Consider the following 24,918-nt stretch of genomic DNA (forward strand, 5'->3'; position numbering starts at 1 on the left):
AAATTTTAAATCAAAGATATTTAATTTGATATTTAATTTTTTTTTTTAAAAAAGAAAATCAGTATGTTTGGATAAATATGATGAATTTAATTTTGGATAAAATTTCCTAAAATTTATGACAAAAATGAACTTAATTTTTTTTAAAGATAAAAGTATAATATTATTTTATTTTAAATATATACTTGTTTAAATAAGCTACAGTAAAGAAAACTCAATTTTATAAATAAAGTTGTATTAATGTTATGTCAATTATTAATCACGTTTCTATAGTTACTTTAATTTAAATAAAGTTATAATTACTTTAAATTTTTATAAACTGAATTTATTTTTCAAATTAATTATAATATATAAAAATTTATAATATTAACAAAAAAATAATAATTCTTTGAAGTTATAACGTTTTTAAATTAAAATATACAATATTTGTGTTTTTATTTTATAAATTTATAAAAATAATACATATTTTTAAATTAATTATTTATAAAATAATTTTAAAAATAGTGATCATTTTAAAAAATAAAAAAATATAAAAAAGTAACACTTTAAATATAAAGATAATAATATATTTGTATAAATAATAGAAATATAAAAAAGTAACACTTTAACTATAAAAATGATAATATATTTTTTTCAATAATATAATAAAATAATATTTTTAAATAATAATATTATTATAAATTGCTCTCCTACCTTTACCCAAAAGATACCTTTATTGAAGAGTAACTTTTTAACACCGTCGTTCAAATTTTCAATAATTAAATAGTTAAATTTATAAAAAAAATTAGTCAAAATTTAACAATAAAAAAATATCAATTATTTTTATATAAAAATTGAGACTAAATATGTATTTAGTTTTATATTAATTTGTTTAATCTTCCACACTGATGTGTTAGCTCAAGGGATCAAAACTATATATATTTTTTTTTAAAAAAATATTTTTTATTAATTTGACATATATTTCATAAAATAATTATTTTAAAAAATAAATATCATTTTGCATGAAGTTATAATAAATATCATTTAAAAAAAGTTATTTTTTAGGTTAATGAAATATATTAAAATTAACATATATATTGCTGTATTATTTTAAAATTAAAAAAATTTGTCCTTATTTTTTAAAAATTTACAAGTTTATACTCTGTTTGGGACTAAAGTGAAATTTTTAAGGTTTTTATGATTTTTAAATTTTAATCATATTTTATTATTAGAGTGTTAGTCCCTATACTTTAAATATCTCAAATTAGAAGTTTATTCGTTTAATTTTTGTTAATTATTTTTAAAAAAATTAAAATATTATTAAATTTATAATATTTTTAATTCTTAAATTATATTAAAAAAGTTTATATTTATACTATTTTAACAAAGTTAAAAATTCAAAAATTAAAATTTTAAAAATTCAAGAATATATATATTAATTTTAATAAATTTTAGCAACATAAAAGTAATTTCTCTATCTGATTTATAATTTTCTTAAAATTTAATTTGTTCCAAATTTTAAATCAGTAACGTAGAAACTCCGGGGGAGCAACACTAATTAGTTAACGTGAACAGTAAACAGCCACGCATCACAAACCTACCTACCAAACACACTGCTTCCCAACTCAGATGGCGAAAACCCCCAGCTCCGCCACTGCCGCCGTTTCGTTTCCGTCGGAGGAAACTTCATCAGCTTCGACAGAAACAATAATCTCCAAGGACTTGCCTCCAGATTCAGCAGAGGAGATCAAACAGTTTTTCACCTTTACCGGAGTCTCTAGCTCTTCCCCTCAAAACTACCATTGCAAGGATTTCTTTTCTAATCTCATTAGCCCTCTCCTCAAGGCTGACCTTGTCCAACGGGGCCACGTTTCCTGCATCTTCTCTGTCCTACCTGCCGTTACTGTAATATTCCTTTATCTCCTATTCAAATGCTACAATTCTGTATCGCTTCCCTTTCAAAGCTTTTTTTTGTTTTTATTTTTTTCCCTTCTTGGGTCTGTAGAATTATTTCAATGGACTTCACGGTGGCGCTGTGGCAGCTATAGCTGAGAGAGTGGCGATTGCTTGTGCTAGAACTGTCGTGGCAGACGATAAAGAAATCTTCCTTGCTGAATTGAGCATTTCATATCTCTCTGCCGCACCAAAAAATGTGAGTGTCTCTGGTTCTCTGCTATTGAATCGAGATATGGTATCTCTTTCTTTCTCTTAGATACTGTGTTATTCTCGAGGATTTTGATCTAATTTGCTTTACTCAAACCATCGACTTAACTTCTCAGGAAGTTGTGGTAGTTGATGGGTCTGTAGTGAGGAGCGGAAGAAATTTAACTGTAGTTGCCATGGAGTTCAAAATCAAGAAATCTAGGAAACTGGTCTACATTGCCCGTGCTACTTTCTATCATATGCCTATTGCCAAGCTATGAAACCGCTGTGGATAATCTGGTTAGTAATTACATACTATTGCCTGCCTATAATGACTGCAAAACATTTTTCATTACTTCAGTAAGAATAAATTGCTCATTGCCATAGCTTGCTGATTCGTGCTCATTTAGCTCCAAGAATTGCTTTTCAAACTTTTACTTCATGGTGCTGAAGAGTATATCTCAGTAGAAGATTAAATTTTGAAAAAGTGTTGTTGACTTATAAATCATGCCAAGCTATGAAAATGATGCTTCGTCTATCACTTTAGAACTTCCTTTCCCTATAGAAATGTTAATGATTCTCAATTCATTTGCGACTGGTAGATCACTTTCTTGTATAGGGTATGAAGAAAGAAAGGGAAAAAATAGTTTCTATTCTGTACACAAGGAGAGAAATTAGTGATTGCCTCGTGATTGTAATTTTAAAGTTTCTCTCTAATATTTATTTAAGATAATTTCACCATTCTCAGGTTCTTATTCCCAACAAACCATGTATTTTATGATGGGAAAAGGGGGGAAAGGAAAAACTGAAACTGTGGGATGGAGCCTCTTGTGATGCACAATTACTAGGTTAAATAAGTTTGTTTCAGTACAATTCTGTTCTTACAACATTTGTCCTTTTTCAGTTTCAGTATGGTTAACCGTGCACAACTTACTACCTAGCATGTGTCTAGTATGGTTGTGTTCTACTTTTATGCAATGTTGTCTTAGCTCTGCAGGAGTAATCGCAATGTTCCATCTTTATGACTTTATCTCAATATTTGATAGCAAACTCATGGATCTTTTCTTAGGTTTTGAACGATAAGGCAATAGGTTTACTAGCATTTTTCGGTACGTTTCAGTCGTCCACATTATTATGAATGGGCTAACTGATTAGAAGAGCTGTTATATACAAAACTGAGGTTACAGTTCCTTGCATTCAATTGACAAGAACTTCTCAGTTGTCATACTTTAGAACTTACAGTTGATTGCATCTTACATGTTCAGAGGTCTGAAGAGAAAATTAACTGTCATTTGTTTGCACTGTTCAATTCCAGATTCAGGAAGACTGGGAAATAATTCACTCAACCAGATGGCTGCAAATTTGTGAAGTATGACGGGGAATAATTCAATGAAGAAAAATCATCCTGTGATACAGAGATTTCAATTTTTCAGCAACATTCACACGCGAATAAAAGCCAAGCAAAGTATAGCATATTCTTGATACTTATGTACTAAATATTACCACTTGCCAATCTGCGTCTTCTTGGATGTTGCATATTCAAAAGGGCAAGTCCCTGGCCAAGCGACATTTCGCTTGTCATTTGACCAAAATTGGCATCCAGGGATTATATCCATATTAAAAGGATGAGATTCTTGGGCCACTTATCCTTGCACTTTTAAACTACACTTTTGCATGCAACCGATAATCAACTTTCCTTGTATTCAAGTATTTGAATTTTACATAACAACAAATTTTATCATTATTCAATTAAAATATAATTTTAAATTTTAATTCACATTTAGTAAGTTAATAAATATGTTGGATGTGTAAAAAAAAAAAAATGAAGTCTCTAGCTGTTGGTGAGATGGTGGAAAGGAGGGGATGTCTTTGGCTAAGGAAACGACAGAGAAAAGAAGCTAGAAGGGTTGATGACAGAAAATTGAGCACAGCAAGGCTCAAGTCGACTCCCTCAACTTCTTTTGACCGCGCAGAGAAGGCTTCTGAAACCTCAGTTTCGGCAGAAAATGCTAGAAAAACATATCCGCAAACATAGTGATGAACCTAAGAATTAAGAAAGGCGTCTCTGTCACTGATTTTAACTCATGGTGTTATTTCCCATTTTCCCGTGTTTTCTTGCCAACCAAACGGGTTTACTCAGGCTTTGTTTCCGTTGATCTGGTTTAATTGTCTGCAAGGAGGGGTTGTTGCAGCTACAGCCGAGAGAGTAGCAATGGAGTGTGTACAACTGTTGTAGCGTGAGAATTAGAAAATCTCTCTTAGTGAACTGATGACCTCTTATCTCTCAGCAGCACAACTAAATGTGAGTTTCTTGTTTTGATTGAGAAGTGTTTGTCTAAATGACGATGCGATCTTGATCTAATTCTACTTAAAACTTATCCCTTCCAGGAGGTGGTTGATGTTGATGGCCGTGTACAGCGGAGTGAAAGAAATGTAACTGTAGTTTGCAGTGGGAGTTCAGAATCAAGAAAGCTGGCAAGCTGGTCTACGATGTTGTTGAAGGTCTCGAATAGTCGTAGGAGATTTTTAAATGCTTCAAGGATCATAACAATGTTGAAGGTTTCAAATAGTTGAGCTCTCACCGGGAACAAGTTTTTCCAACAACTTTCTTACATGCTATCAGCAGCGTGAAGAACTGAAAAAATTAGATAAAAAATGGGGAATTGCGTCTACATTCTTTCAAGTCCTTGCTTTTCTTTTATCGTAACTTTCCATCCGATTCTTTCATTTTCTTTGTTTCTATTCCCTTTGTACCCTATTGTTCCTTTCTTGTTCTTTCTTTCCTCTGCGATTGTTCTTTTCTCGTTCTACAATATTCGTTGGATCTTCGTCAATGGATATGGATTATTCAATCACAATAAATTTGTTAAGATTGATGAAAGAAGGAATGAGTCTCATGTTATGATGTGAAGAGAAATATAGACCAACCATGATAGTGAAAGGCACCATCAACGGTGAATGTGTAAATGGCATGACAGAGGAAAAGAAGAATATGACGATGAATGTTATATTGAGCTGCCAAAATTGTTAAATGGTAAGTTTTTCCAACCACATCAAAAAGTGAGAAATTAGAAAGTTTTTAAGAGGAAATTGATGTGTGAGACTCTGTTGTAAGCCCTAGATAATGTTTATCCTCAGACAAATATATATGTTTTAGAGAAATTGACATTCCTCATTTGTTTTTTCTTTTGTTCTCTGTCTTAGTCCATGCCCTAATATTCTAAATCTCCTTAATTAAATAAGTCTAATTATCTCTGTAATTTTTTCAACTTTCTTCTCTCTTATTTATTTTCTATTTGTTTGTTTTCTTTTTAAATCTTAACCCAAATCATATTCGTCATTGTGGATCAATAACTATAATAAAATAGTTGTACAGTACAATTTCTCCTATTTCAGTTTGAATCCTGCCGGATGAATCCGGCAACCGTGCCTATTTGACTAGGAAAAAGAAGGAAAAGACGAGAGGAAACCGTGTGGAAGATGACGAAAACTTCCAACTCCATCACTTCGAGATTAGAAGAAACATCATCTTCAACAACTGAATATGCTGAAAAAGTAGAAAGCTTTCTAACCAAAGTTGGAATCTGTGCATCTATTTCTGAAAGCAACAGATCCAAGGATTTCTATTCCAATCTACTTCGCGATCTCCTGAAGGTCAACCATGTCCAATTCGGTCGCATCTCTTGCGACTTCTCCGTCCTACCCATTGTCGCTGTAATCTTTTTAATCTTCTTCTTCTCAGTTCTTCAATTCTTTTTGGTTTCATCATGATTTTAATTTTTTTTTTCCGTAGTGTTATTTCCTCTCTGTTTTCTTGAAAACCAAATGGAATTATTAGGGATTTGTTTTACGTTGATATGTTGTAGAATCATTTCAATTCGCTCCATGGAGGAGCCGTTGCAGCTATAGCAGAGAGAGTAGCTATTGCTTGTGTTAGAACTGTTGAAGCTGAGGACAGGGAAATCTCTCTTGGTGAACTGGTCATCTCTTATCTCTCAGCTGCACCACAAAATGTGAGTTTATTGTTTTGATTGAGAAGTATGTATCCAAATGTGATGTAAAAATAATTCTACTTAAACTTATCTTCCTCAGGAGGCGGTGATTGTTGATGGGCGTGTACAGAGGAGTGGAAGAAATATAACAGTAGTTGCAATGGAGTTCAGAATCAAGAAAAATGGCAAGTTGGTCTACACTGCAAATGCTACCTTCTATCACCTGCCTTTCGCCAAACTGTGATATCAGATAATTCTAAATATGTATCCAATGTCTTGCCTGTAGGCTATATAGTTCATTAAGGACAATGCTTGCTTCTGCATTCTGAAATCTTGTCGATTCTTGACGCTGATAAGATACCACCATTTTGTATTAGAAGTGAAATGTCATTTGCATTTAAACCAAGTTGTTCAACTTTAGTATAGACTTCTTAAACGATTGGCAGTGGACGTTTGGCGACATAAACGTCTGACAATAACAACTTGAGGAGGGGTCGGCGGCCAGCTGCCGGCTGCCGGGAGGCAGATCCTAAAAATTGTCCTACCCTTTCGTACCTTTTCATATTAATAGTTCTTAGGTTAATTATTCTTTACGCCTTTTTCTCTCGTGTGCTTGTAAATTGGGACTGTTTATATAATGGGCTTGATCTAAAGAAGCTTAGAAATAGTACACAGAGCCTTCACAAGAGATTGGGCTTCACTTGCCGTTAAATCCTAGGCTGCTGAAGATTCGGGGGGAAACAGTGGGAACAGATTGGAAATGTCAAACGCGAAGTATTCTTCAACCGCCACCGCAGCCGGCATCTCTCTACGTGAAAAAGCGTCATCTTCTTCCATGGCAGCAACAGTATCCAAGGCACTGCCTTCACTGTATGTCCGTGAGGTTGAAAGCTTTTTCATCCGCAATGGATGTTGGGACCATCTCGCTGAAAATACCACGTCGTTGGATTTCTATTCCCATCTCTTTCGCCATCTTCTCAAGGTCAAGCACGTCTACAGTGGCCGTGTCTCTTGCTTCTTCTCCGTCCTACCGGCTTTCACCGTGAATTTTCTAATTCTCTCTTTTTCCCTTTTGTTTGAACTGTTAATTTCAGTCCCTTTTTGCAATCAAATGGAATTGATGGAAGACTTTGTTTCCCGTTCCTGGGTTATAGAATATTTTCAAAGGACTGCACGGAGGAGCTATTGGAGCTATAGCAGAGAGGGTGGCAATTGCTTGCGCTAGAACAGTATGGGCCGAGGACAAGGAGCTCTTCCTTGGCGAATTAAGCATGTCTTATCTCTCTGCTGCTCCACTAAATGTGAGTTCCTCTGTTTCTCATTTGTTTCATCTCTAATTTGGTGTTCATCAATTTGAAAATCCATTTCTTTTGCCCTGAGATCATTACACTTGCTTGCTTTGAGGATTGTAAGATAATTTTCTGCAATTATGCTACAAAAAGTTTTTAATATCCTCAGGAGGTTTGTGTAGTTGAAGGGTCTATTGTGAGGAGTGGAAGAAATTTGATTGTAGTTGCAATGGAGTTCAAAATCAAGAAAACTGGGAAACTGGCCTACATAGCTCGAGCTACTTTGTATCAGATTCCTACTGCCAAATTATGAAATTGGTGTGGATCGAGATACATATCTGATTTTTCAATAATTCAACGAGAATTAATTAATAATTACTGTATTTTCACGGCTTTAGGGATGCTGTCTGCTATTGTTGCTAAGCCTTAATTCGAGTTTGTTTAATATGTGCACAGATAGCTTGTAATTAGATTTTTTTTTTTTTTATGTATTTTAAGTGGTTAAATACACTGTATAAAAGTTATTATTTATTATTAATGTTAATTAAATCTTAAATAAATATAAAGCTTATAAGACTATACCACTGTGCAGAGGCCTTAAATAAAGATGAAGTTTATAAGACTATATTAATGTGTAGAAGTTTTAAGTAAAGATGAAGTTCATAAGACTATACTAATTTGCAAAGAAAATTATGAGATTTGTATTACATTTAAATAATTTCTCTAAATATTTTGGTTGATACTCAATTGGACAATGATTAGAACTGTTTAGCCTAGTATATATTATTTTTTTTCTTGCAACTGATCTTATAAGTTGAGATATATGAGACATAAATAATTTTACTTAAGTGATATGTGACGTCTATGGATTATTCGAGTGATGATTGTGTAAGTGATCATTTAACTTAAAATAAATAAATAATTTTATATGAGACTTTTGTGTTTTGATTATTTTACAGGTTGTTTGGTTTATATGTAACAAATGGGGATGAATAGGATATATTAGAAATTATATGAAACTAGTTATGTGATTAAAATATGATTCATCACTCTAAATTAAATTAGAGAATGTATCATTTGTTCTTTATTAGCATTAATTATAAAATCTTTGCAAAGTAGAATGAAATTAGTAAATAAGATTTGAAATTGAATGGTTAATAAATTAGAGCTAATATAATTTAATATTATAAACACGTTAAATCAGAATATTTGCGATAAAAAATATTAATTACATTGATAAATTATACACTAAAAGGTTAAATTAAATTACTTTTAATATTTCGAATGTGTTTGGATAGTAACATATTTCTAGATAATATTTTTTACTTTTAAATTAATTATTCAGTTGATTATATTTGTTATTAATATATTTAAAATTCAATGGATTACACAAATAAAAAATTATATGAAAAAATAACTTTTAATATTCTGAGTGTATAATATTCTTGACTTTTAAATTAATTAAATAGTTAATTATATTTATTGTTAATATATTTAAAATTTAATAGGTTATACATATAAAAAATTATATAAAAAATAATTTTTGATATTTCGAATGTTTGGATAGTCTTAATATTTTTAGATAATATTTTTGATATTTGAATTAATTAATTAATTATATTTATTACCAATATATTTAGAAATTAATGGGTTATACATATAAAAAATTATATGAGAAAATAAAATGAGAAATTATATTAAGTAACACTTGATTGTATATAAATTGACATTGAAATAAAATTATAATTTGAAATAATTATAATTTTAATTTAATTAATTAAATAAAAATTTAATTAAAATTATTAAAAGTTTATATAACTTATTTATTAAAATTATAAATTATAGTTGTATTTTATTTATTTAATTAATTAGATAAATAAATATCATTATATTAAAAAATAAGAATTTAAATATAAAAAGGTATTTTATAAGAGTGAAAGAATTTTTGTGAGAAATTCTTTTTAAAAATTTCTAAAATTTATAAAAAGATAAAAGAGATAGCACTCTAAATTTTTTCCTTTTTAATATTTTAAAATATTTTAATAATTTATAATAAAATTATCGATTTCGTATTTTGCTCAAATGAATATAATTACTATCTATTGATTCAATTCATTGCCAACTCAACTCTCATTTATGCTTATCATTGTAATAGCTAGTCGGTAGTGCCATCATTAATGGTGTCAGTAGCAATTAGTATTTGAGGGATAATTGATTTAAGTGATATAAGTATAATCTAAGTAAACTCCCTAACATGTATGAATTAAAATCAGCTGCTATCAATTACAAAGTCCAAGTATGGTTGCAGTAATTCGATTTGCTAACAATAAGTATCCCACCTTATACGGGACTACGACCATCTCATTACCTTGAAATATTTTTTATATTGCCAACACAACAAATAGTTTTTTTTCAGCCTTGCAATTAGATAAGAGAAAATATTTACTTCTTTTAGAAAACTGTTCTTAAAATATATATTAAACAAATGGAAGTTTACCAGATTCTTTTTTCCATTTTGGTACTTTTTGTTTTTACCATTAATTGTTAGTAATAGAACTTTGATTGTATCGTAAGATGAGAACTTTCATACTTTACTAATGAAAAATATATAGAAAATTTCAAAATTAGACTTTATTTGTTTGTATTCAAAGTATTTTTCATATTTTTTATTATAATATTAAATAATAAATAGTTTATATATAATGTTATCAATAAAATCCATTTATAGTTTAAAAATATAGTATTTTTATTAAAATCAACTTAATTTTCTTCTTTTATCAATAAAATATTTTAACTGCCGAAAGATATTTTCTTGGAAAGAAATAAACCTCAGTAATTATCATCGTTTATATTAGTTAGATGATCTAATTTAATAGCAAAAATGTTTTTAAAATAAAATAATCAGACATTCCAAAATCTAACTTTAGTATTTTTTTAATCGAGGAAAGTTGCTGCAGTGCGAGTCCAACAATTTATTACAGCTGCCCGGATTCTGGGAGTTCACTGATTGAAACGGATGGCCAAAATCTCCGCTTCCTCTTCTTCTTCCTCACCAACTGTCTCCAAAGACTTGCCTCCCCATTATGCGGATGCCGCCGTAGGCTTTCTGATTGACATGGGTATCTCCGACGAGTACCATGTTAAGGACTTGTATTCTGATCTCTTTCGCTCTCTATTAAAGACCGACCATGTCGGACGTGGCCACGTCTCCTGTGTCTTCTCCGTCCTACCCGCCGTTGCCGTAACTTCACACCCCTCTTCATAGGGTTTAGGATTTCGTTTCTCTCTCTTACTTTTTCTTCTTTTGGGTAAGGAAGTGGGATTTTCAACCTCTAAGATCTTGTTTTAATGTTGTTGGCTGTAGAATTTTTACGATGGATTACACGGAGGGGCCATTGGAGCTATAGCAGAGAGAGTGGCGATTGCGTGTGCTAGAACTGTTGTGGCCAAGGATAAGGAGCTCTTTCTTGGTGAATTGGGCATTTCTTATCTCTCAGCTGCACCACTAACTGTGAGTCTTCAAGTGTTTGTTTGTTTTTGGTCTTAATTATGAGTAAATAATAATAATAGTGATAAAATTTGCTGCTGAATTTATCTTTCAACTCAGGAGGTTGTGGTAGTTGATGGATCTGTAGTTAGGAGTGGCAGAAACTTAACTGTAGTAGCAATTGAGTTCAGAATCAAGAAAAGCAAGAAGCTTCTCTACATTGCTCGTGCTACCTTATATCACATGCCCATTGCCAAGTTATGAAGTTTCTGCCGTTTGGTAAAGCTATGTATCGACAATGTATCAGATGGCTTCCTTGTTTTTCTGTGTAAAATCAATATTGTATTATATGCTTCCCATTGCCCATTTGTTCATTCTCCTCCTATTTTAATAAGAAATTAGAGGATTACTATTTAATCTAATTATTAACAAATCAATTTTTTTTATTTTTAAAAATTTATTAAAATATTTTTTATCTTCTGTTAATTTTTTTTATTAAAAATAAATAAAATTTCTAAAATCGAATTTTACCTTTAAATAAATCTTTTGTTTAATTCATGTCATCATTAATGTATTTTCAAAAATAGTAAATCTCCATAAAAAAGTTAAAGGAGAGAATTCTAGAAATTGAGTAATAGCATCTAATTATAAGAATTTCTTACAATAGCTCAAATACAAGTTAAAAGCTCAGTTTCATAAGCATGCCATAATCCGAAATTTCAGGAGTATCATTTCAGGATCAAATCTGAAAGAACTTTCTATTACAGTGAAGAAGGAACATTTGTTTACAAGTTTAAGGGCGTAATCTGTCGGGTGAAAATGGGATAAGAGTGGCGTATGGGATCTAAACAGCATCTAACATGCAACTGAAACCAAAGTGCAACGCCAGTTGTCGGCCTCATGACAAAGTGCCTTTTAAGCTTCCACATCTCATAGTCGTGCAGGATCGTGTAGCCAAGAACTTTCAGCAACTAGCAAGACTAATTGCTCTGCAAAACAAAAGAAGATTCACTCTAGGAATGATCACTTGATCACTTGTACTTGTTCTAATTTCCAATAAAACCCAAAATTGGTAGATCTAATGTTGTAACAGATCTACGAGGGGGGAAAAGATTAGGAGTCATTTAATAAAAAGCAACCTCACTATTCTTTAACAGTACGGATCACCACAAATTAACAACATTTGCACACGGGACTTTACCTGATTCATAGTCATGTATTCTGCCACAATTTAAACCTCATGAAAATACAGCGTTAACAAACGCCTCTGCATCAAAGGGTTGCAGGTCTTCAACACCTTCTCCAACACCTACAAACTTTACAGGGATGCCGAGCTCATCTACAACACTGACCTGCAAGAGCAAATTACAGTGCCACTAAAATGACAAATAATGAAACAAGAAAACATCACTGGAACTGGAGCATACCACACAGCCACCTCTTGCAGAACCATCAAGTTTAGTCAAAATCAAACCAGTTATTCCAACCACCTGTCATAAGGTTGCAACTCAAAAGATTATGCAGGATATTTTACACTTGCCGAATGAATAATGCATCAAACGAAGCTAAGCAGGAAAACATCAATTCACATCAGTGAAAGGATAGAAGGTAAATTGACAGGATGTAAACATCAAATAAGACATTCTATGCGAGCAATAAATTGTTGATTGCTACCATGTTTCGCTGGTCTTTGATTATGTTAAGATAACAACTCTCTCTTTCCATCTTTTCAGATAGGCTGAAAATGTTTAGTTTATTCTTTTTGGACAACCTCAATAACGCAGGCAAATCTAAGAATAACATGCAAGGATGTGATTGTCATCAACTAAATAACCATAACCAACTTTCATCACGTGACTTCCAGCATGCACATTCACAAGTCTCACCAGCTTATATAACAGATAATTACAACTGCCAGTGGGTAAAATGTTCTTCATATGAGTAGCAATCTAACTTTTTGATAGGGAAAGGATGGAGATATTACTTCATTGAACTCTCTCGCTTGTGGAAGCATATTTAAACCAGTGTTCCCATCTAGCACCAGAAGGATCTCCTGCAAATCAAATCAGATACTCGGAAAAGTAAACAGAGAACCAAATATTCAGCTTGTTCAAATGCATTCTCCTACTCGCAGATAAGAACCATATTTCCTGTCTCAAAAAGAAAAATGGAACTAGAATTGCTAGACAACAAATCCATAGGAAGATTAAGATTACACCTAAAATTTAATCATATTAGTAACTTGTAGAATATAAAATCCAACAATGGAAGCAGAAGAAAAAATTGGAATATAATATTCTAAAATCTGTTCAAACCTATTTAATGGGACAGGAGATGTTTCAATATTTCAAGGAACATAACAAAGTTGAAGGTTCAAAAAGTCATAGGAACTTTTACATGCTTCCAAGATCATAACAATTTCAAAGGTTTAAAATAATTGAGCTTACATTAGGTGCACCAGGAACAACTTTGCCAACAGCTTTCTTACACGCTATCAACTCTTCCATCAGGCCGTAGTTCGTGTGAAGACCTGAAAAAATAGATAAAATTTCTGCTCCAGTAAAACTTAGAAAAAACATATAGGCATAAAGCACGGGATGGTTGACCATCAAAGCTTACGTCCTGATGTGTCACACAAAACAACATCAAAGCCTTCTTCTTTCCCTCTTTTCACAGCCTGTGAAAGAACTATCAGAAAAGCACTTTAAGATCGTATGTTAGTAGTTATACCAAGTCAGTTATTCACATATTTGTAGAGGCTAAAAGAATTATTTGCTTAGATATCTTCACAATCTACCTGATGATGCTTTGGCCTTCTCCTCTTTAGCCACAACAATATCACATCCAGTTCTTTCAGCCCATATCTCCAACTGGTCACTGGCAGCAGCCCTAAATGTATCACCCGCTGCCATTAATATCTGGCACAAGATCACCAAAAAAAAAAGGGCAAATGAAGATGGATTACGCAAACGAGGCATATATTCTTGGACATATTCAATAACAGAATGGGAAAACAAATAATCTTTACCTAAATAACTGAAGTTTGCATTTCGAGGGATAATCAATTGCAATAAATGGATTTGAATTTCATATACTAACTTCAGTGTTTATACAATATATAGGATTCCTTATATTAGTTAGGTTGATCAAATGCATAAGGAAATTACAGTTATTGTTATGAAAACTTTTTAAGACATTTATCACATTGCAGCAAAAGCCAGGGGGGGGGGAAATTCACCTTTGCCCCGTCATTCTTCAACCTATATGCCAGCTTTCCTGCAAAAGCAGATGATGAGATTTTCTTTTTTTCCCCTAATCCTTAACCTTTCCTAGCTTAAAGATGTCAATTGAAAAGGCTAAGATCCACATTTCTTGAAATATGAAGTTCTGTCACCGTTGTTAACATCAATTTTAAGAACATAATATAAAAAAACTGGTACGTCTTTAAGCCCTATAATGAAAATGCATGATGTGACAAATCACTTAAAAAAAAAATCCTTTCTGAATATTGATATGAGGACACCTCAGCTTTTGACTTGTTAATATCTCAATCTCTTACCAAGAGACGTTGTCTTCCCACCTCCATTGACGCCAACAATCAAAACAACAGCGGGCTTCCTGCTAGCATTATATGTACCCATATTACCAACTACAAATTAAAGCCTAATTTTACTAGCAAACAAGGACTAGCAATAAATAAGAGCAAAAAGGAGGAAATTTGAATAAAGAAATACCCATAACCTGAATCCAAGCTGAAGATCAGTCTTATTTCCTTTCTTGGTTAACAAATCAAGTACACTCCTCTTCAAAGCATCCTACAAAAGCATAATCCAAGTGCATGCAACAATTCAAAAATGAAGCTCTTATAATGAGGTAATTATCCATATTGTATACCTTAATTTCGCTGCCTGATTTGAGCTTCCCAGCTAGTATATCCTCCCTCAAGCTCTCCACAATCTTAATCGTGATTCTTGGCCCAAAATCAGATACTAACAGAATCTGCAATTTAAAAAAAAAAAAAATTTATCAATAATCTTCGTATTTTTCCTCTTCTTTTTTCTTTTTTAATTTTCTCTTATCAAAGTGAAAACCTCTTCGAGTTCGTCGAGGACTCGGTCGGTCTCGGATAGGTTCCAGTAGAGGAGGAGTTCGTCAATCACGGCTAGGTTGTCTCTGGTTTTGGAGAATCCTGAGAAGAGTTTGTCCACGTCGCTTTTGGCTTTCTCTTTTATCAATCTGCCAAGTCGCGTGAAGAACCCGCTCTGGCTGGCCAGGCATTTGAACCGAGCGTTCTTGTGCTGATTGGAACCTGTTCGAGGGAACGCAGGGACTAGATGTGGAGTAGAAGGTTTCGCGAGGAGCAAGAGATGAGCTGAAGCAGCCATGTCTCAGCTCTGAACACACAACACAGACGTTCCTGGACTTCTGGATATATTTCCTTTCCACGATGTCGTTTTAATCGTAAATGGCCTGGGCCCGTCTTCCGTTCAACTGTAAGGCCCAATGTTTTCTATTTCATTGTCTCCACTCTCCACAATTAAAGAAATGTGGTTTTATTTTAAAATAAATAAATAAATTGTTTACATATTATTCAAATATTTTTTTCAATAAACTATAAATTTTATTAATTTTAAATAATTAAGAAATAAAACCAAGATACACTCCAAAGCATATGAAAATTTGTGAATTCGTGGACGGCACACGTGTGAAATCCAACACCGTCCTACCAAAAGAAAAAAAAAATGCAGCACATTTTTTAATACATACAATTAGCTTGACGCGATGTTGTATTTTGAGTGTGACGTATGAATTTTGAATTGATATCTTTTTTCAAAATTAGGTCTCGTCCCTTAAAAAATTTGACTATAATCGCTTGACATATTAGATATAAGATAATTTTATGGATAATATATATTAAAATAATTAGATAATTATAATGTTTTGTTAAGTTTCACATGTTTGGCGAGGAAGTTTCTTTCGCCTTGATCGATAATAATTAGATAAATAATTATAGAATTTTTTTTTATTTTAATATAATTTTCTTTCTAAATTGGGGGATGAAACAGAGGGAAAAAAAGAAATCCATATCCTTAAAAATACTCCCGTGATAAAGGGATCATTCATTTGAAACGGTACGCCGGAAGTCTTGGCCGCAGTTACTTTGGATTGAATTGGAAGGTTGACTTTTGAAGAGCAACATGGATATATTCAAACTCAATGTCGGTCAACTAATTTATATGCTTGCCGCAAATTGTTAAATTGCAGAATATACATGCCTTTCCAAAACTGAACTTTCCTCCTCACGCTAAACGAAGCTGAACAAGAATTAACCTGGTCTTCCATACAGGAAACAGCAAATCTCTTTCTACCTCCCTTCCGCCATTCTTCTTCTCTGCATCATCTTTGCTATATAACCGTCTCTCTTCTCCACCATTTTCCCCACAAATTAAATTAAACCTTCAAGTTTCCCAATCGATATCGTTAGGCCTTCTTTCATTTTCATCGTCATGGATTCTGTATTCCACAATCTGGAAATCAATGTTTTATCCGCAGAAAACCTACGCCTGGATGGAAAATTCGTGAAAAAAGATACCTTCGTTGTGCTAAAATTCGATCCTCTCAATTACAAATCAACCAACGCTGATCGCGAAGGGGGAAGCAATCCTTCCTGGAATCAAAAACTCGAAATGGACATGCCAATGCATGCTCGCTTTATTATCTTAGAAGTGCAATGCAAAATTGGCTCGACGAATAGAGTGATTGGCACAGCTAGGGTTCCCGTTTCTGATTTCTTGGGAGGATATACTCCAGTAGATTATTTGCATTTTTTGAGTTATAGGCTGAGAGATGCGAGGGGTGAAAAGAACGGAATTATTAATATTTCTGTGAAAGTGAAGCGGCTCGCTCATGACACGGCTCATGCTTGTTACCCGTGTTCTTCGTCATCATCGTTGTCGCAGCCAACTTGGGGAATGCCCGCTGCTGGTGGTGAGAAGAATTGTCGTGAATCTGTAGTAACAGGAATTCCAATTTGGTGTGCATCACATGCTTAATTGATTAATATAGGTTTCTGCTTTTGAATTTGAGTGTTATCCCAACTCTGATCAACAATGAAGTTTAACTAAATCCATTAATCTTTAGTGATAAGTTTATTTAAACTTTGTTCATTAAGAATTTTTAAACTAATGTTTTAATTTAATCAAAAAATCAAAATATTAGAGATTAAGATAACGGATTATTAAAAAAGTTTTGGATGAAAAGCAATATTTTTATAATTTTTAGCTAATCACTATTTAAACTTTTCGTCGACTGCTAAAACAGTAAATAAATAATTAATATATATTATTTTCTTCTCTGTATACCACGGTCTGAGTTAAATTATAAAATCAAATCAAAGTTTTAGTTGAGCTAAATTCAAAACTTGACTATTCAAATTTTTAAATAATGATTAAAATATCAAAACCTTAAGAATTAGGCTTAGATTTCCTTTGGAACCCTTAACTCAAATTGAAATTTACTGTTTAGCGGCTTATTTTCTAATTAAAAAATGACAACTGGAAACAATTTAAATTATTATTAATTTTTTGCATATATACATTTTCACTTCTAATTAGATAAAATTCATTTATTTCTTAGGCTAAATTTTTAAGAGAATTTAAAAGAATTTTTTTTTTTTAAATTTTGTGTATAAAAGTTTAATTCTTTTAAATTTTTGTGAGAATTGATTTTAAATCAAAAATAATTCTTGCTAGTTAAAATTTTGCAAGAAATAATTTTACTTAAGGTTATTTACATCAATTATTTAATTAACTATTGAAAATTTTTTTCTATTTTTTAAAATTTTAATTTATTTTTTATTTTTAATTAATAATTATTCTTTAAAAAATTATTTTAATTTAATAGTGACTATTAATACTTAATACATTTATAATTAAAATTAAAATTTATTATATTATTTTATTAATTTTAAAAAATATTTTTTATATTTATAATAGTAAAAATTTATATAAATTAAATATCACAAAAATATTAATAATGATTTTTCAATGAATATTATAAAAATGATTATTATTTATAATAATAAATATTTATTTTTAATTTAAAAATAATAAACATGTTGGATAAATTAAATTAATTTAAATTTTATTCTAAATTTATCTAATATAAAAGAGATTAATTGAATTTTATTATATTTAAATTAATTATTTTATGAATAGAAATAAATTTCATTTTATTGATAAAATTTAATTTTTTAAAAAAAATTGTATATCAAATAAAAGTTTAAGGATTTTTTTTAAAATATGAATAATTAATTTATTACGAATAAAAAAGTACTGATTTTAGTTTGCAATTTTCCTTTTAAATCAGATTGAATCGTAATCATAGCCGTCAATTTCGTTCCAAAATCAGATCACTAGTTTCTGACTTCTATAATTGGGAAAAAAAAAAAAAAAAAAAAAAAGAAAAAGAGAGAGACAATTATGTATACAGCAAGGCAACAACCCCTAACAATATTGAAGAATGAGGTTCGGCTTAAATAAACAATAAGGTCGGAAAACCGATATTGAAGTTAATCAAATATTTTTTTTTAAATATTAATTGAATAAATAATCTATCCTTTGAAACACATTCTAAAATTATAAAATTAAAATTGGATATGAGATTAAATTTGATTTATTTGTTAGTCATTATTTTTAACTAATTATTTATACAAAATAGTAAAATTTTAAACAAACAATAAAATTTAAATATTTTTATGGATCTCTGCCGGAACTAGGAAGAGCTACCAAACATAAATAAAAAGGAGCTGCAACGGTCAATGATGTTGGGCAGCAGCAGCTGCAAGTGCAATTGCGTGGAAAGACACCTTACCGTTCCTTTAGGTTAGTGCAGGAATGTAGGCCAACTTCCTCGATGACTCCATTCATGTTCCATCTCAATTTAGGGCTATACTTTTTTTTTCTTTCTTTATCTTAATTAATATCAATAGGAAAAGTAAATCCCACAACTTAACCTAACCCATGGGTACAAAAAAGAAGCTACCTTTGAAACGAAACATCTGATATGCTTCTTTGTCAATTACTCACTAATTAACTAATTAGCTCATAATTTCTTTATATATATATATATATATATATATACCTGAGGAGCTATCTAGTGTCCCATATCGATTATTTAAGAGAAATTATGAATTTATATAGTCACTCATACAAAATTACTAAATAACTTAGTTATCGCGCTACAAAGGTTGATACAGAAAGAGGAGCTTATCTTTTTCGGAACCAAAAGCTCGTAATGGATATGCCGTTGCATGAATGCTTTATAACGTTAGAAGTTCATTGCATGACAGTTCCGGGGATACAACTATTGGGACGTCCAGAACGCCGACGACGGATGTTGAGTTGTAGGTTAAGGGATGCCAAAGGTGAGAGAAACGGAATTATTAACATTTCAGTGAAGGTGAAAGTTCCAGAATATTTGTCTTCCAATACCCATTGTTATATGACGTCAAAGTCGGTGTCAGCGATTCCGATTGAGGCAAGGATTTTGGCTTTGAGACTGGTATTCCAGTTTTGGGTGCCAATAAAATCTAATCATTTTTCTGTAATTGTTTTGTTTTGTTTTCATAATATTAAACACAATGTCGTATAAGATCTTAGAGCGTGTTTCTGTTTCTGCATGGAAATTGGAATGGTTTCTTGTGTTTTACTTTATGTGTTGGAAAAAACAAGGATTTTCATTGTTCTATATGACAGTACCTAGGAAGTTAAGGTTTGGATTGCCACACATTTTAAATTGACATAAAAACATTCAACTTTCAATGAAATCAAAAAACAGTAATTTATGCCAAAGTTGAAATATGGTTGACGATTTAGAGTTGAAAATTCTCTTTTAAAAATGTCAATTTATAAATAATTCCAAAATGATTTAATTATGTATAAATATGACAACATGCATGGAAGGAGTCAATAGAAGAGTAGAGTAATTTATCATCGCAAAATATTTAACGAGAAGGCAAGCGAAGAAGGCTTGAACATATAAAGCTTTTAGCCGTGGGCTTTCCATGCACGTGAGTTTGATCAATGAATTCACAGCCTTTATTTATTTATTTATTTATTTCGAATCTATATGAATCCACAGTTTTAAATGCAAGTCTAGTAGGTAGCTGATTTATGTTGGTATTTGATGACAAAATTGTTGAGTATAAGGGAATACTGGGTCTTAGCCTCAAGAATTTCAAGTCTCTCATAACAAAAAAGAGAAGAAAGAGGCAATTAAAAAAAAAAAAAAAAAGACATGAAATCTCTACCATGTTGCTTCGCTGTGGTTGCTGCGAACGTACATGTGAGAACCAAGAAGCTTACCATTAGAACTCAAAAGAAGTTGACGACTTCATGTAATATCGGCTTGGCCCATAAGGTGATTTTTTTAAAATAATAATAATAATCAGACGCTTCTTTTTCTGTGCGTATGGGGAATTTGTTTCCGACATGTTCAACGGCATTATGCAGAAGATATGAATATTTATTTAGAAGCTTGTTCAACTGGCACCCATGATCCAGTGTTAGGATAATGTCCACTTTTTTTATAATCATAACTCTAAGGACTAAGTTGCAAAAGCAACCCATTACTAACAATTACGCATTCAATCTGTTTCTTTAATGAGTAAAAGTAAATATTTCATATACATTTGGCACAATGACCAAGAGAAAGTTACATATGGTTACACATTGAGGTGATTACTCTTGTTAATGGCACCAGCTTGCGAGCTGTCGCGTGCTGTCTCCATGTCCCCATGATAAAACAGGCGGGGAAGAAGCTATATGCCAAATTTTGGGGAAAACCTAGTTTCTATACTTCTTCATTACCAATTTGATTGGTTGCCCTTAGAATGTTGAACTTGCAAAGAGGACAGATTGCATTTATGTAAAGCCACTTATCTATGCATGCTCTATGGAAATGGTGATGACAAGGAAGGTCACGTAGCTCAGTTCCATCTTCGTATGCAGAAAGGCAAATGCAGCAGTTCTGCAATTTGCAATATTATAAACATTAGAAATTAGTGGATGAAAAGTAACAAATATAGGAGCTCCAACAGTCCAACTTCAAGGTGTTGTCAAATAATAGATTTAGCCATATTTAGAATAGCATTTGAAAAGCATATGGGTTGAAATTTTGATTCAATAACACCATACTTTTGCTAATAGAGAAATAATGAATCAAAAGAAGCCCCAATGTATACATTTGGGGTAAGGCTCCGTGGTCCAATCATAAAGCAGTCACTATTCAAGAGTGGTACATTTTTTAAGAAGTGATGAGATTTAGAGTACTTACAGCATCCTCATGGGAAAGAAGAAGTTCAGTGGGCATGTCAAATTCACATTCAGTCATTGTCCCTCCAGTAGATACTTGAATCTCACCATCAATTTTCTCAAAATCCAGTATCCTGCGGAATCTATACTTTGGCAATTGATCAATCTCGTCTGTTGTTGCTCCTTCCTGTTTTTCAGTCAAAGGTGATGCAAAATAGACAAAAACTAGTAAGAACATTGTAACAGCCCGGCCCTTTTCGCACGGCACTGTTACCACTCACAGCCCGGCCATCCTCCGTGACCGGCCCTGTGAGCAGCTCTTAACATCCCCTCACCCTCACGGGATCCGGGCAGGATTTGTCCCTCGGGAGAGCACCTACGGCCCATCTTACCCCAAGTGGATTTGGCCCAAATTTCCCTTTGGAAATTAGGTCGCCTCCCCCACTGCTCGAACCCTTGACCTCCCACTTTAAGGGAATAGTCTGGCGAGAGTGAGTACCAATTGTTCCAATTGGAACAATTGGTACTCACTCTCGCCAGACTATTCCCTTAAAGTGGGAGGTCAAGGGTTCGAGCAGTGGGGGAGGCGACCTAATTTCCAAAGGGAAATTTGGGCCAAATCCACTTGGGGTAAGATGGGCCGTAGGTGCTCTCCCGAGGGACAAATCCTGCCCGGATCCCGTGAGGGTGAGGGGATGTTAAGAGCTGCTCACAGTGGCGGGGCCCGAAGGAGGTCACGGGCTGTGGGTGGTAGCAGTGCCGGTCTCGGAGGAAGGCCGGGCTGTTACATAACATGGAGAAAAAGTTTTAAATAATGGTAATGTGCAAGTATGTAAGCTGGTATGATGGCCTAAAATATCAGAGGATCTCAAACAAACAAATCATCAATGTAAGCTGGTATGATGGCCTAAAATATCAGAGGATCTCAAACAAACAAATCATCAATGTAAGCTGGTATGATGGCCTAAAATATCAGAGGATCTCAAACAAACAAATCATCAAATCAGCATGCACGAAGATTAAAGGTCATTGGCTTACCACAACCTAAGCTATATGCCAAGGGCTTTCCAAGAGCTCGAGTTACTAAATAACAGGTGAATGCCAGTATGCCCCATTTATGATATATCTACATGAGTACACGACCTTAATTAAACAAGCAATCAGCTTACAATGGTTAGGAAACTGCAATACTTCCTCAATGTGTTTCTGGCCATGAGATCTTTCATGGAATTTGACCTTAAAAGTTAACACTCATCCAAGAAAATTAAATATGATTATTTCTCAATTAAAAAGTTCAACAAGTTCCATAAAACTTGAATGCTCAAACTATAACTATCGATCGTCCAAAGAAAGACAGGAAAAGACAACACGTATTGAAAAGACAACACATATTGCCTCCAAAGAACGAACCAACTTGATTTAATCTGAGACAATTCGTGCAGAAAATACCAAGCTTAATAATCTGATCGTAAGTACTTAATCAGGTGATTGAATCTTCAACCTGAACTCTTGCATCTTACAGCCTTTCAGTTTGGTTTCAGAGACTGGTTCCATAGGGAGAGGGATGGGTTATAAAACCTGCAGGAACTAAGATTATAGGAGCTTTCGTCAAAGTATTAACGACATGAGGGCTGGATGGTTCTTCATCAACAAGTTAAGGTTTATGAGCAAGAGAAAAGATAATCATGCTCACTTCTTTCAGGGAGTAGTTGGACAGCTGCTCACCAGTTGGGAGTTTTGGTATGGAGCATCTCAAAAAAATGGAGCTGGGGTTAAAAATTGTTAAGTCTCTAAGGCTCCAAAGTTTATCCAATTCAATTTCTGTAAGAAAAGAAAAAAAAATTAATAGATGCAGAGGCATCTAGGTCCCCTTCTAAAATTCGACCCATCAAATGTGAGTAGATTGTGCTTGCAAAGACAAATTTCCTCAGTTCTAGACTGCCTGATCATAAAGAACAGTTATTGAACAATGTTTCTATCATAAAGCAATGTGCCTTCAGCTGAGAGAGTCGCCTACTGCCTTTCCATTTACTTTTCGGCTGAGAGTTTCACCTACTGTCTTTCCATTTACTGTCTCATATAATGCCACTTGAATTGGCTTATGCATAAAAGAAGATAATAATAAAAGCTTAATTGCACGCATATCCGTGCATGTTTTGTGCAAGTGGAAAAGAATCCGCTGCAATGAACTCAAGGGAGCATGAGAAAAGTACCTGATCTGTCATGGAACATAAGATTCCAACTATACATGGAAGGCAGCAGCAGAGAGCAAATCCAATAAGACATGCAACAGCAGCACAGATAAATACAGAGATCACATCAAAAGCAAGAAAGAAGATACAAAGCCTGCAAAACAAAATGGTAAATAATTGAATACACATCACACCCTGATAAACCTAGAACACATTGAAGTAAAATTTTGTGGAAACAAACCAGTATAGCTGAGGCGAATCACGAGGCAAATTTTGGCCACCAGCAGTAACCCAGTAGAACCCGACAATCCACCAGATAAATGAAAAAATTGTATTTGCAGACTCCAGGTGCTTCGCGGTGCTGCAACATAAAGAATTAGGGTTCTGAATCTATAATTCATAAAAAACCAAAAAGAGTACAGGCTAGAAAGTTCATCCCTCAATCTTAACCAAATGTAGCATCATCCAATTCATAGCATTACAGCAACAACGAGTTCCCGCTACTTCCAACAGGACAGTCTTAAGTTCAGTTTCAGCTAATAGAAATATCTTAATCATTAGGATAATGCTCAAAGCTTACACAACGCATAAACATGCCTTCGCTCCCAGCCCACAAAATCATACAAACGTACACGCCCCAGCACCCCAAAAATCACGAGTTGAATGTCATTTGTTCCCAACAGAGAACAAAAGTAGAGAGGATCAGAGAACAGTACAACAAAACCTATCCAGTTAAACATCTTGCTGAAAGAAAAACATTTCCCATTGAAACAAACATATCCATAAGTCAAAAAATAAGCTAGCCAAATCGTACCTAGTTTCATCATCACTGGCTCGCTGTTCAGCACCATAGCCCACAGAATCTCCTCCATCACTCCCCAGTACCGAAGTGGAATCCCCATTCCCTCCAAATCCCACACTCCTTCCACTAGGCCGCCTTCTATACTGGAAGATCACACAGGCAATATGAAACACACACTGCAAACCATACCCAATTATCCACAGCCTCAACGGCACCTCAGGCTCCTCCTTGACGCTCAGCCCCAGCAACACAACAGCAATCACCACGAAGGCCAAATTCCACAACACATCTAGCACAATAATCGGCTTGGAGAAGGCCCAGTCGCTCTCTGCATTTACGCGCATACTTACAGAGGGCTCCTGCAACGTCATGCGGCGGCTGCTGGATCGGCCAAGGAGCCGAGCAGCCGCACCACGGAAGGGCTGCGGCGGGCGGCGTAGGAAACGTCGGCTACGGAGGATATGGTCGGCAATCGAGCGGGTGAGGAATGGGGAGGTGTCAAGAGAGTGAGGCGCCGGAGAAGAGACTGAGGAAGTTGAGGCGTGCATTTTTTTTTTTTTTTTGAAAGATTCCAATTCGAAGAGTTAGATTTTTTTTTTTTTTGAAAATTACTATTTGGAACAGAAACATATTAAATACTTCTATAAAAAGGTTAAATTTGAGAAGGATTTTGCTACTTTTGGAATTTCCTATGATGAGTGGGAGGCAGTTTACTGTTTTAGATA

General features: G+C 33.3%; 7 protein-coding genes across 7 annotated transcripts; 5 read left to right on the forward strand and 2 right to left on the reverse strand.

The window, feature by feature from the left end:
- Window positions 1-1,523: 1,523 nt before the first annotated feature.
- On the forward strand, window positions 1,524-3,710 carry LOC110614892. Its single transcript, XM_021756580.2, has 4 exons — window positions 1,524-1,881; window positions 1,982-2,128; window positions 2,256-2,418; window positions 3,434-3,710. Exons 1-3 carry the CDS (start codon window positions 1,606-1,608, stop codon window positions 2,397-2,399), a joined length of 567 nt encoding a protein of 188 aa, XP_021612272.1. The 5' UTR covers window positions 1,524-1,605; the 3' UTR covers window positions 2,400-2,418; window positions 3,434-3,710.
- A 240-nt stretch (window positions 3,711-3,950) lies between these two features.
- On the forward strand, window positions 3,951-6,516 carry LOC110615010 (acyl-coenzyme A thioesterase 13). The gene is made up of 4 exons (XM_021756714.2): window positions 3,951-4,420; window positions 4,507-5,832; window positions 5,985-6,131; window positions 6,211-6,516. The coding sequence occupies exons 2-4, from the start codon at window positions 5,599-5,601 to the stop codon at window positions 6,352-6,354; spliced, it is 525 nt and encodes a 174-aa protein (XP_021612406.1). The 5' UTR covers window positions 3,951-4,420; window positions 4,507-5,598; the 3' UTR covers window positions 6,355-6,516.
- Window positions 6,517-6,650: 134 nt separating this feature from the next.
- Window positions 6,651-7,959, forward strand: LOC110615009. The gene is made up of 3 exons (XM_021756713.2): window positions 6,651-7,152; window positions 7,265-7,411; window positions 7,569-7,959. Exons 1-3 carry the CDS (start codon window positions 6,871-6,873, stop codon window positions 7,710-7,712), a joined length of 573 nt encoding a protein of 190 aa, XP_021612405.1. The 5' UTR covers window positions 6,651-6,870; the 3' UTR covers window positions 7,713-7,959.
- Window positions 7,960-10,313: 2,354 nt separating this feature from the next.
- Window positions 10,314-11,303, forward strand: LOC110615960. Its single transcript, XM_021758233.2, has 3 exons — window positions 10,314-10,640; window positions 10,764-10,910; window positions 11,007-11,303. Exons 1-3 carry the CDS (start codon window positions 10,416-10,418, stop codon window positions 11,148-11,150), a joined length of 516 nt encoding a protein of 171 aa, XP_021613925.1. The 5' UTR covers window positions 10,314-10,415; the 3' UTR covers window positions 11,151-11,303.
- Window positions 11,304-11,504: 201 nt separating this feature from the next.
- LOC110616181 (cell division protein FtsY homolog, chloroplastic) lies at window positions 11,505-15,315 on the reverse strand. Its single transcript, XM_021758527.2, has 12 exons — window positions 14,978-15,315; window positions 14,781-14,885; window positions 14,628-14,701; window positions 14,446-14,504; window positions 14,125-14,162; window positions 13,684-13,804; window positions 13,506-13,574; window positions 13,334-13,416; window positions 12,871-12,939; window positions 12,314-12,376; window positions 12,088-12,238; window positions 11,505-11,875 (listed from the first exon to the last, which is right to left on the reverse strand). The coding sequence occupies exons 1-11, from the start codon at window positions 15,269-15,271 to the stop codon at window positions 12,125-12,127; spliced, it is 1,089 nt and encodes a 362-aa protein (XP_021614219.1). The 5' UTR covers window positions 15,272-15,315; the 3' UTR covers window positions 11,505-11,875; window positions 12,088-12,124.
- Window positions 15,316-16,158: 843 nt separating this feature from the next.
- LOC110616170 (BON1-associated protein 2) lies at window positions 16,159-17,098 on the forward strand. The gene has a single exon (XM_021758515.2). It carries the CDS (start codon window positions 16,394-16,396, stop codon window positions 16,937-16,939), a length of 546 nt encoding a protein of 181 aa, XP_021614207.1. The 5' UTR covers window positions 16,159-16,393; the 3' UTR covers window positions 16,940-17,098.
- Window positions 17,099-20,524: 3,426 nt separating this feature from the next.
- On the reverse strand, window positions 20,525-24,830 carry LOC110614662 (E3 ubiquitin-protein ligase At1g63170). The gene is made up of 5 exons (XM_043956866.1): window positions 24,206-24,830; window positions 23,633-23,752; window positions 23,413-23,545; window positions 21,222-21,386; window positions 20,525-20,915 (listed from the first exon to the last, which is right to left on the reverse strand). The coding sequence occupies exons 1-5, from the start codon at window positions 24,739-24,741 to the stop codon at window positions 20,739-20,741; spliced, it is 1,131 nt and encodes a 376-aa protein (XP_043812801.1). The 5' UTR covers window positions 24,742-24,830; the 3' UTR covers window positions 20,525-20,738.
- Between the last annotated feature and the right edge of the window lie 88 nt (window positions 24,831-24,918).

Source organism: Manihot esculenta, chromosome 5 (genome assembly GCF_001659605.2).
Source record: "Manihot esculenta cultivar AM560-2 chromosome 5, M.esculenta_v8, whole genome shotgun sequence".
NCBI classification, from domain to species: Eukaryota; Viridiplantae; Streptophyta; class Magnoliopsida; order Malpighiales; family Euphorbiaceae; genus Manihot; species Manihot esculenta.

What these genes read in the sequence shown, in the direction of transcription:
- LOC110614892 (XM_021756580.2), top strand. Translation starts at nt 1,606, where the DNA reads ATGGCGAAAACCCCCAGCTCCGCCACTGCCGCCGTTTCGTTTCCGTCG. An exon ending in CTGTCCTACCTGCCGTTACT is followed by an intron (nt 1,882 to 1,981) that starts GTAATATTCCTT and finishes TTGGGTCTGTAG; the next exon opens with AATTATTTCAATGGACTTCA. An exon ending in TCTCTGCCGCACCAAAAAAT is followed by an intron (nt 2,129 to 2,255) that starts GTGAGTGTCTCT and finishes TTAACTTCTCAG; the next exon opens with GAAGTTGTGGTAGTTGATGG.
- LOC110615010 (XM_021756714.2), top strand. Translation starts at nt 5,599, where the DNA reads ATGACGAAAACTTCCAACTCCATCACTTCGAGATTAGAAGAAACATCA. An exon ending in CCGTCCTACCCATTGTCGCT is followed by an intron (nt 5,833 to 5,984) that starts GTAATCTTTTTA and finishes GATATGTTGTAG; the next exon opens with AATCATTTCAATTCGCTCCA. An exon ending in TCTCAGCTGCACCACAAAAT is followed by an intron (nt 6,132 to 6,210) that starts GTGAGTTTATTG and finishes TATCTTCCTCAG; the next exon opens with GAGGCGGTGATTGTTGATGG.
- LOC110615009 (XM_021756713.2), top strand. Translation starts at nt 6,871, where the DNA reads ATGTCAAACGCGAAGTATTCTTCAACCGCCACCGCAGCCGGCATCTCT. An exon ending in CCGTCCTACCGGCTTTCACC is followed by an intron (nt 7,153 to 7,264) that starts GTGAATTTTCTA and finishes CCTGGGTTATAG; the next exon opens with AATATTTTCAAAGGACTGCA. An exon ending in TCTCTGCTGCTCCACTAAAT is followed by an intron (nt 7,412 to 7,568) that starts GTGAGTTCCTCT and finishes TAATATCCTCAG; the next exon opens with GAGGTTTGTGTAGTTGAAGG.
- LOC110615960 (XM_021758233.2), top strand. Translation starts at nt 10,416, where the DNA reads ATGGCCAAAATCTCCGCTTCCTCTTCTTCTTCCTCACCAACTGTCTCC. An exon ending in CCGTCCTACCCGCCGTTGCC is followed by an intron (nt 10,641 to 10,763) that starts GTAACTTCACAC and finishes TGTTGGCTGTAG; the next exon opens with AATTTTTACGATGGATTACA. An exon ending in TCTCAGCTGCACCACTAACT is followed by an intron (nt 10,911 to 11,006) that starts GTGAGTCTTCAA and finishes CTTTCAACTCAG; the next exon opens with GAGGTTGTGGTAGTTGATGG.
- LOC110616181 (XM_021758527.2), bottom strand. Translation starts at nt 15,271, where the DNA reads ATGGCTGCTTCAGCTCATCTCTTGCTCCTCGCGAAACCTTCTACTCCA. An exon ending in AATCAGGCAGCGAAATTAAG is followed by an intron (nt 14,702 to 14,780) that starts GTATACAATATG and finishes ATGCTTTTGTAG; the next exon opens with GATGCTTTGAAGAGGAGTGT. An exon ending in CTGCAAGAGGTGGCTGTGTG is followed by an intron (nt 12,239 to 12,313) that starts GTATGCTCCAGT and finishes TTGCTCTTGCAG; the next exon opens with GTCAGTGTTGTAGATGAGCT.
- LOC110616170 (XM_021758515.2), top strand. Translation starts at nt 16,394, where the DNA reads ATGGATTCTGTATTCCACAATCTGGAAATCAATGTTTTATCCGCAGAA.
- LOC110614662 (XM_043956866.1), bottom strand. Translation starts at nt 24,741, where the DNA reads ATGCACGCCTCAACTTCCTCAGTCTCTTCTCCGGCGCCTCACTCTCTT. An exon ending in GATTCGCCTCAGCTATACTG is followed by an intron (nt 23,546 to 23,632) that starts GTTTGTTTCCAC and finishes TTTGTTTTGCAG; the next exon opens with GCTTTGTATCTTCTTTCTTG. An exon ending in TTCTTTCCCATGAGGATGCT is followed by an intron (nt 20,916 to 21,221) that starts GTAAGTACTCTA and finishes TGCAAATTGCAG; the next exon opens with AACTGCTGCATTTGCCTTTC.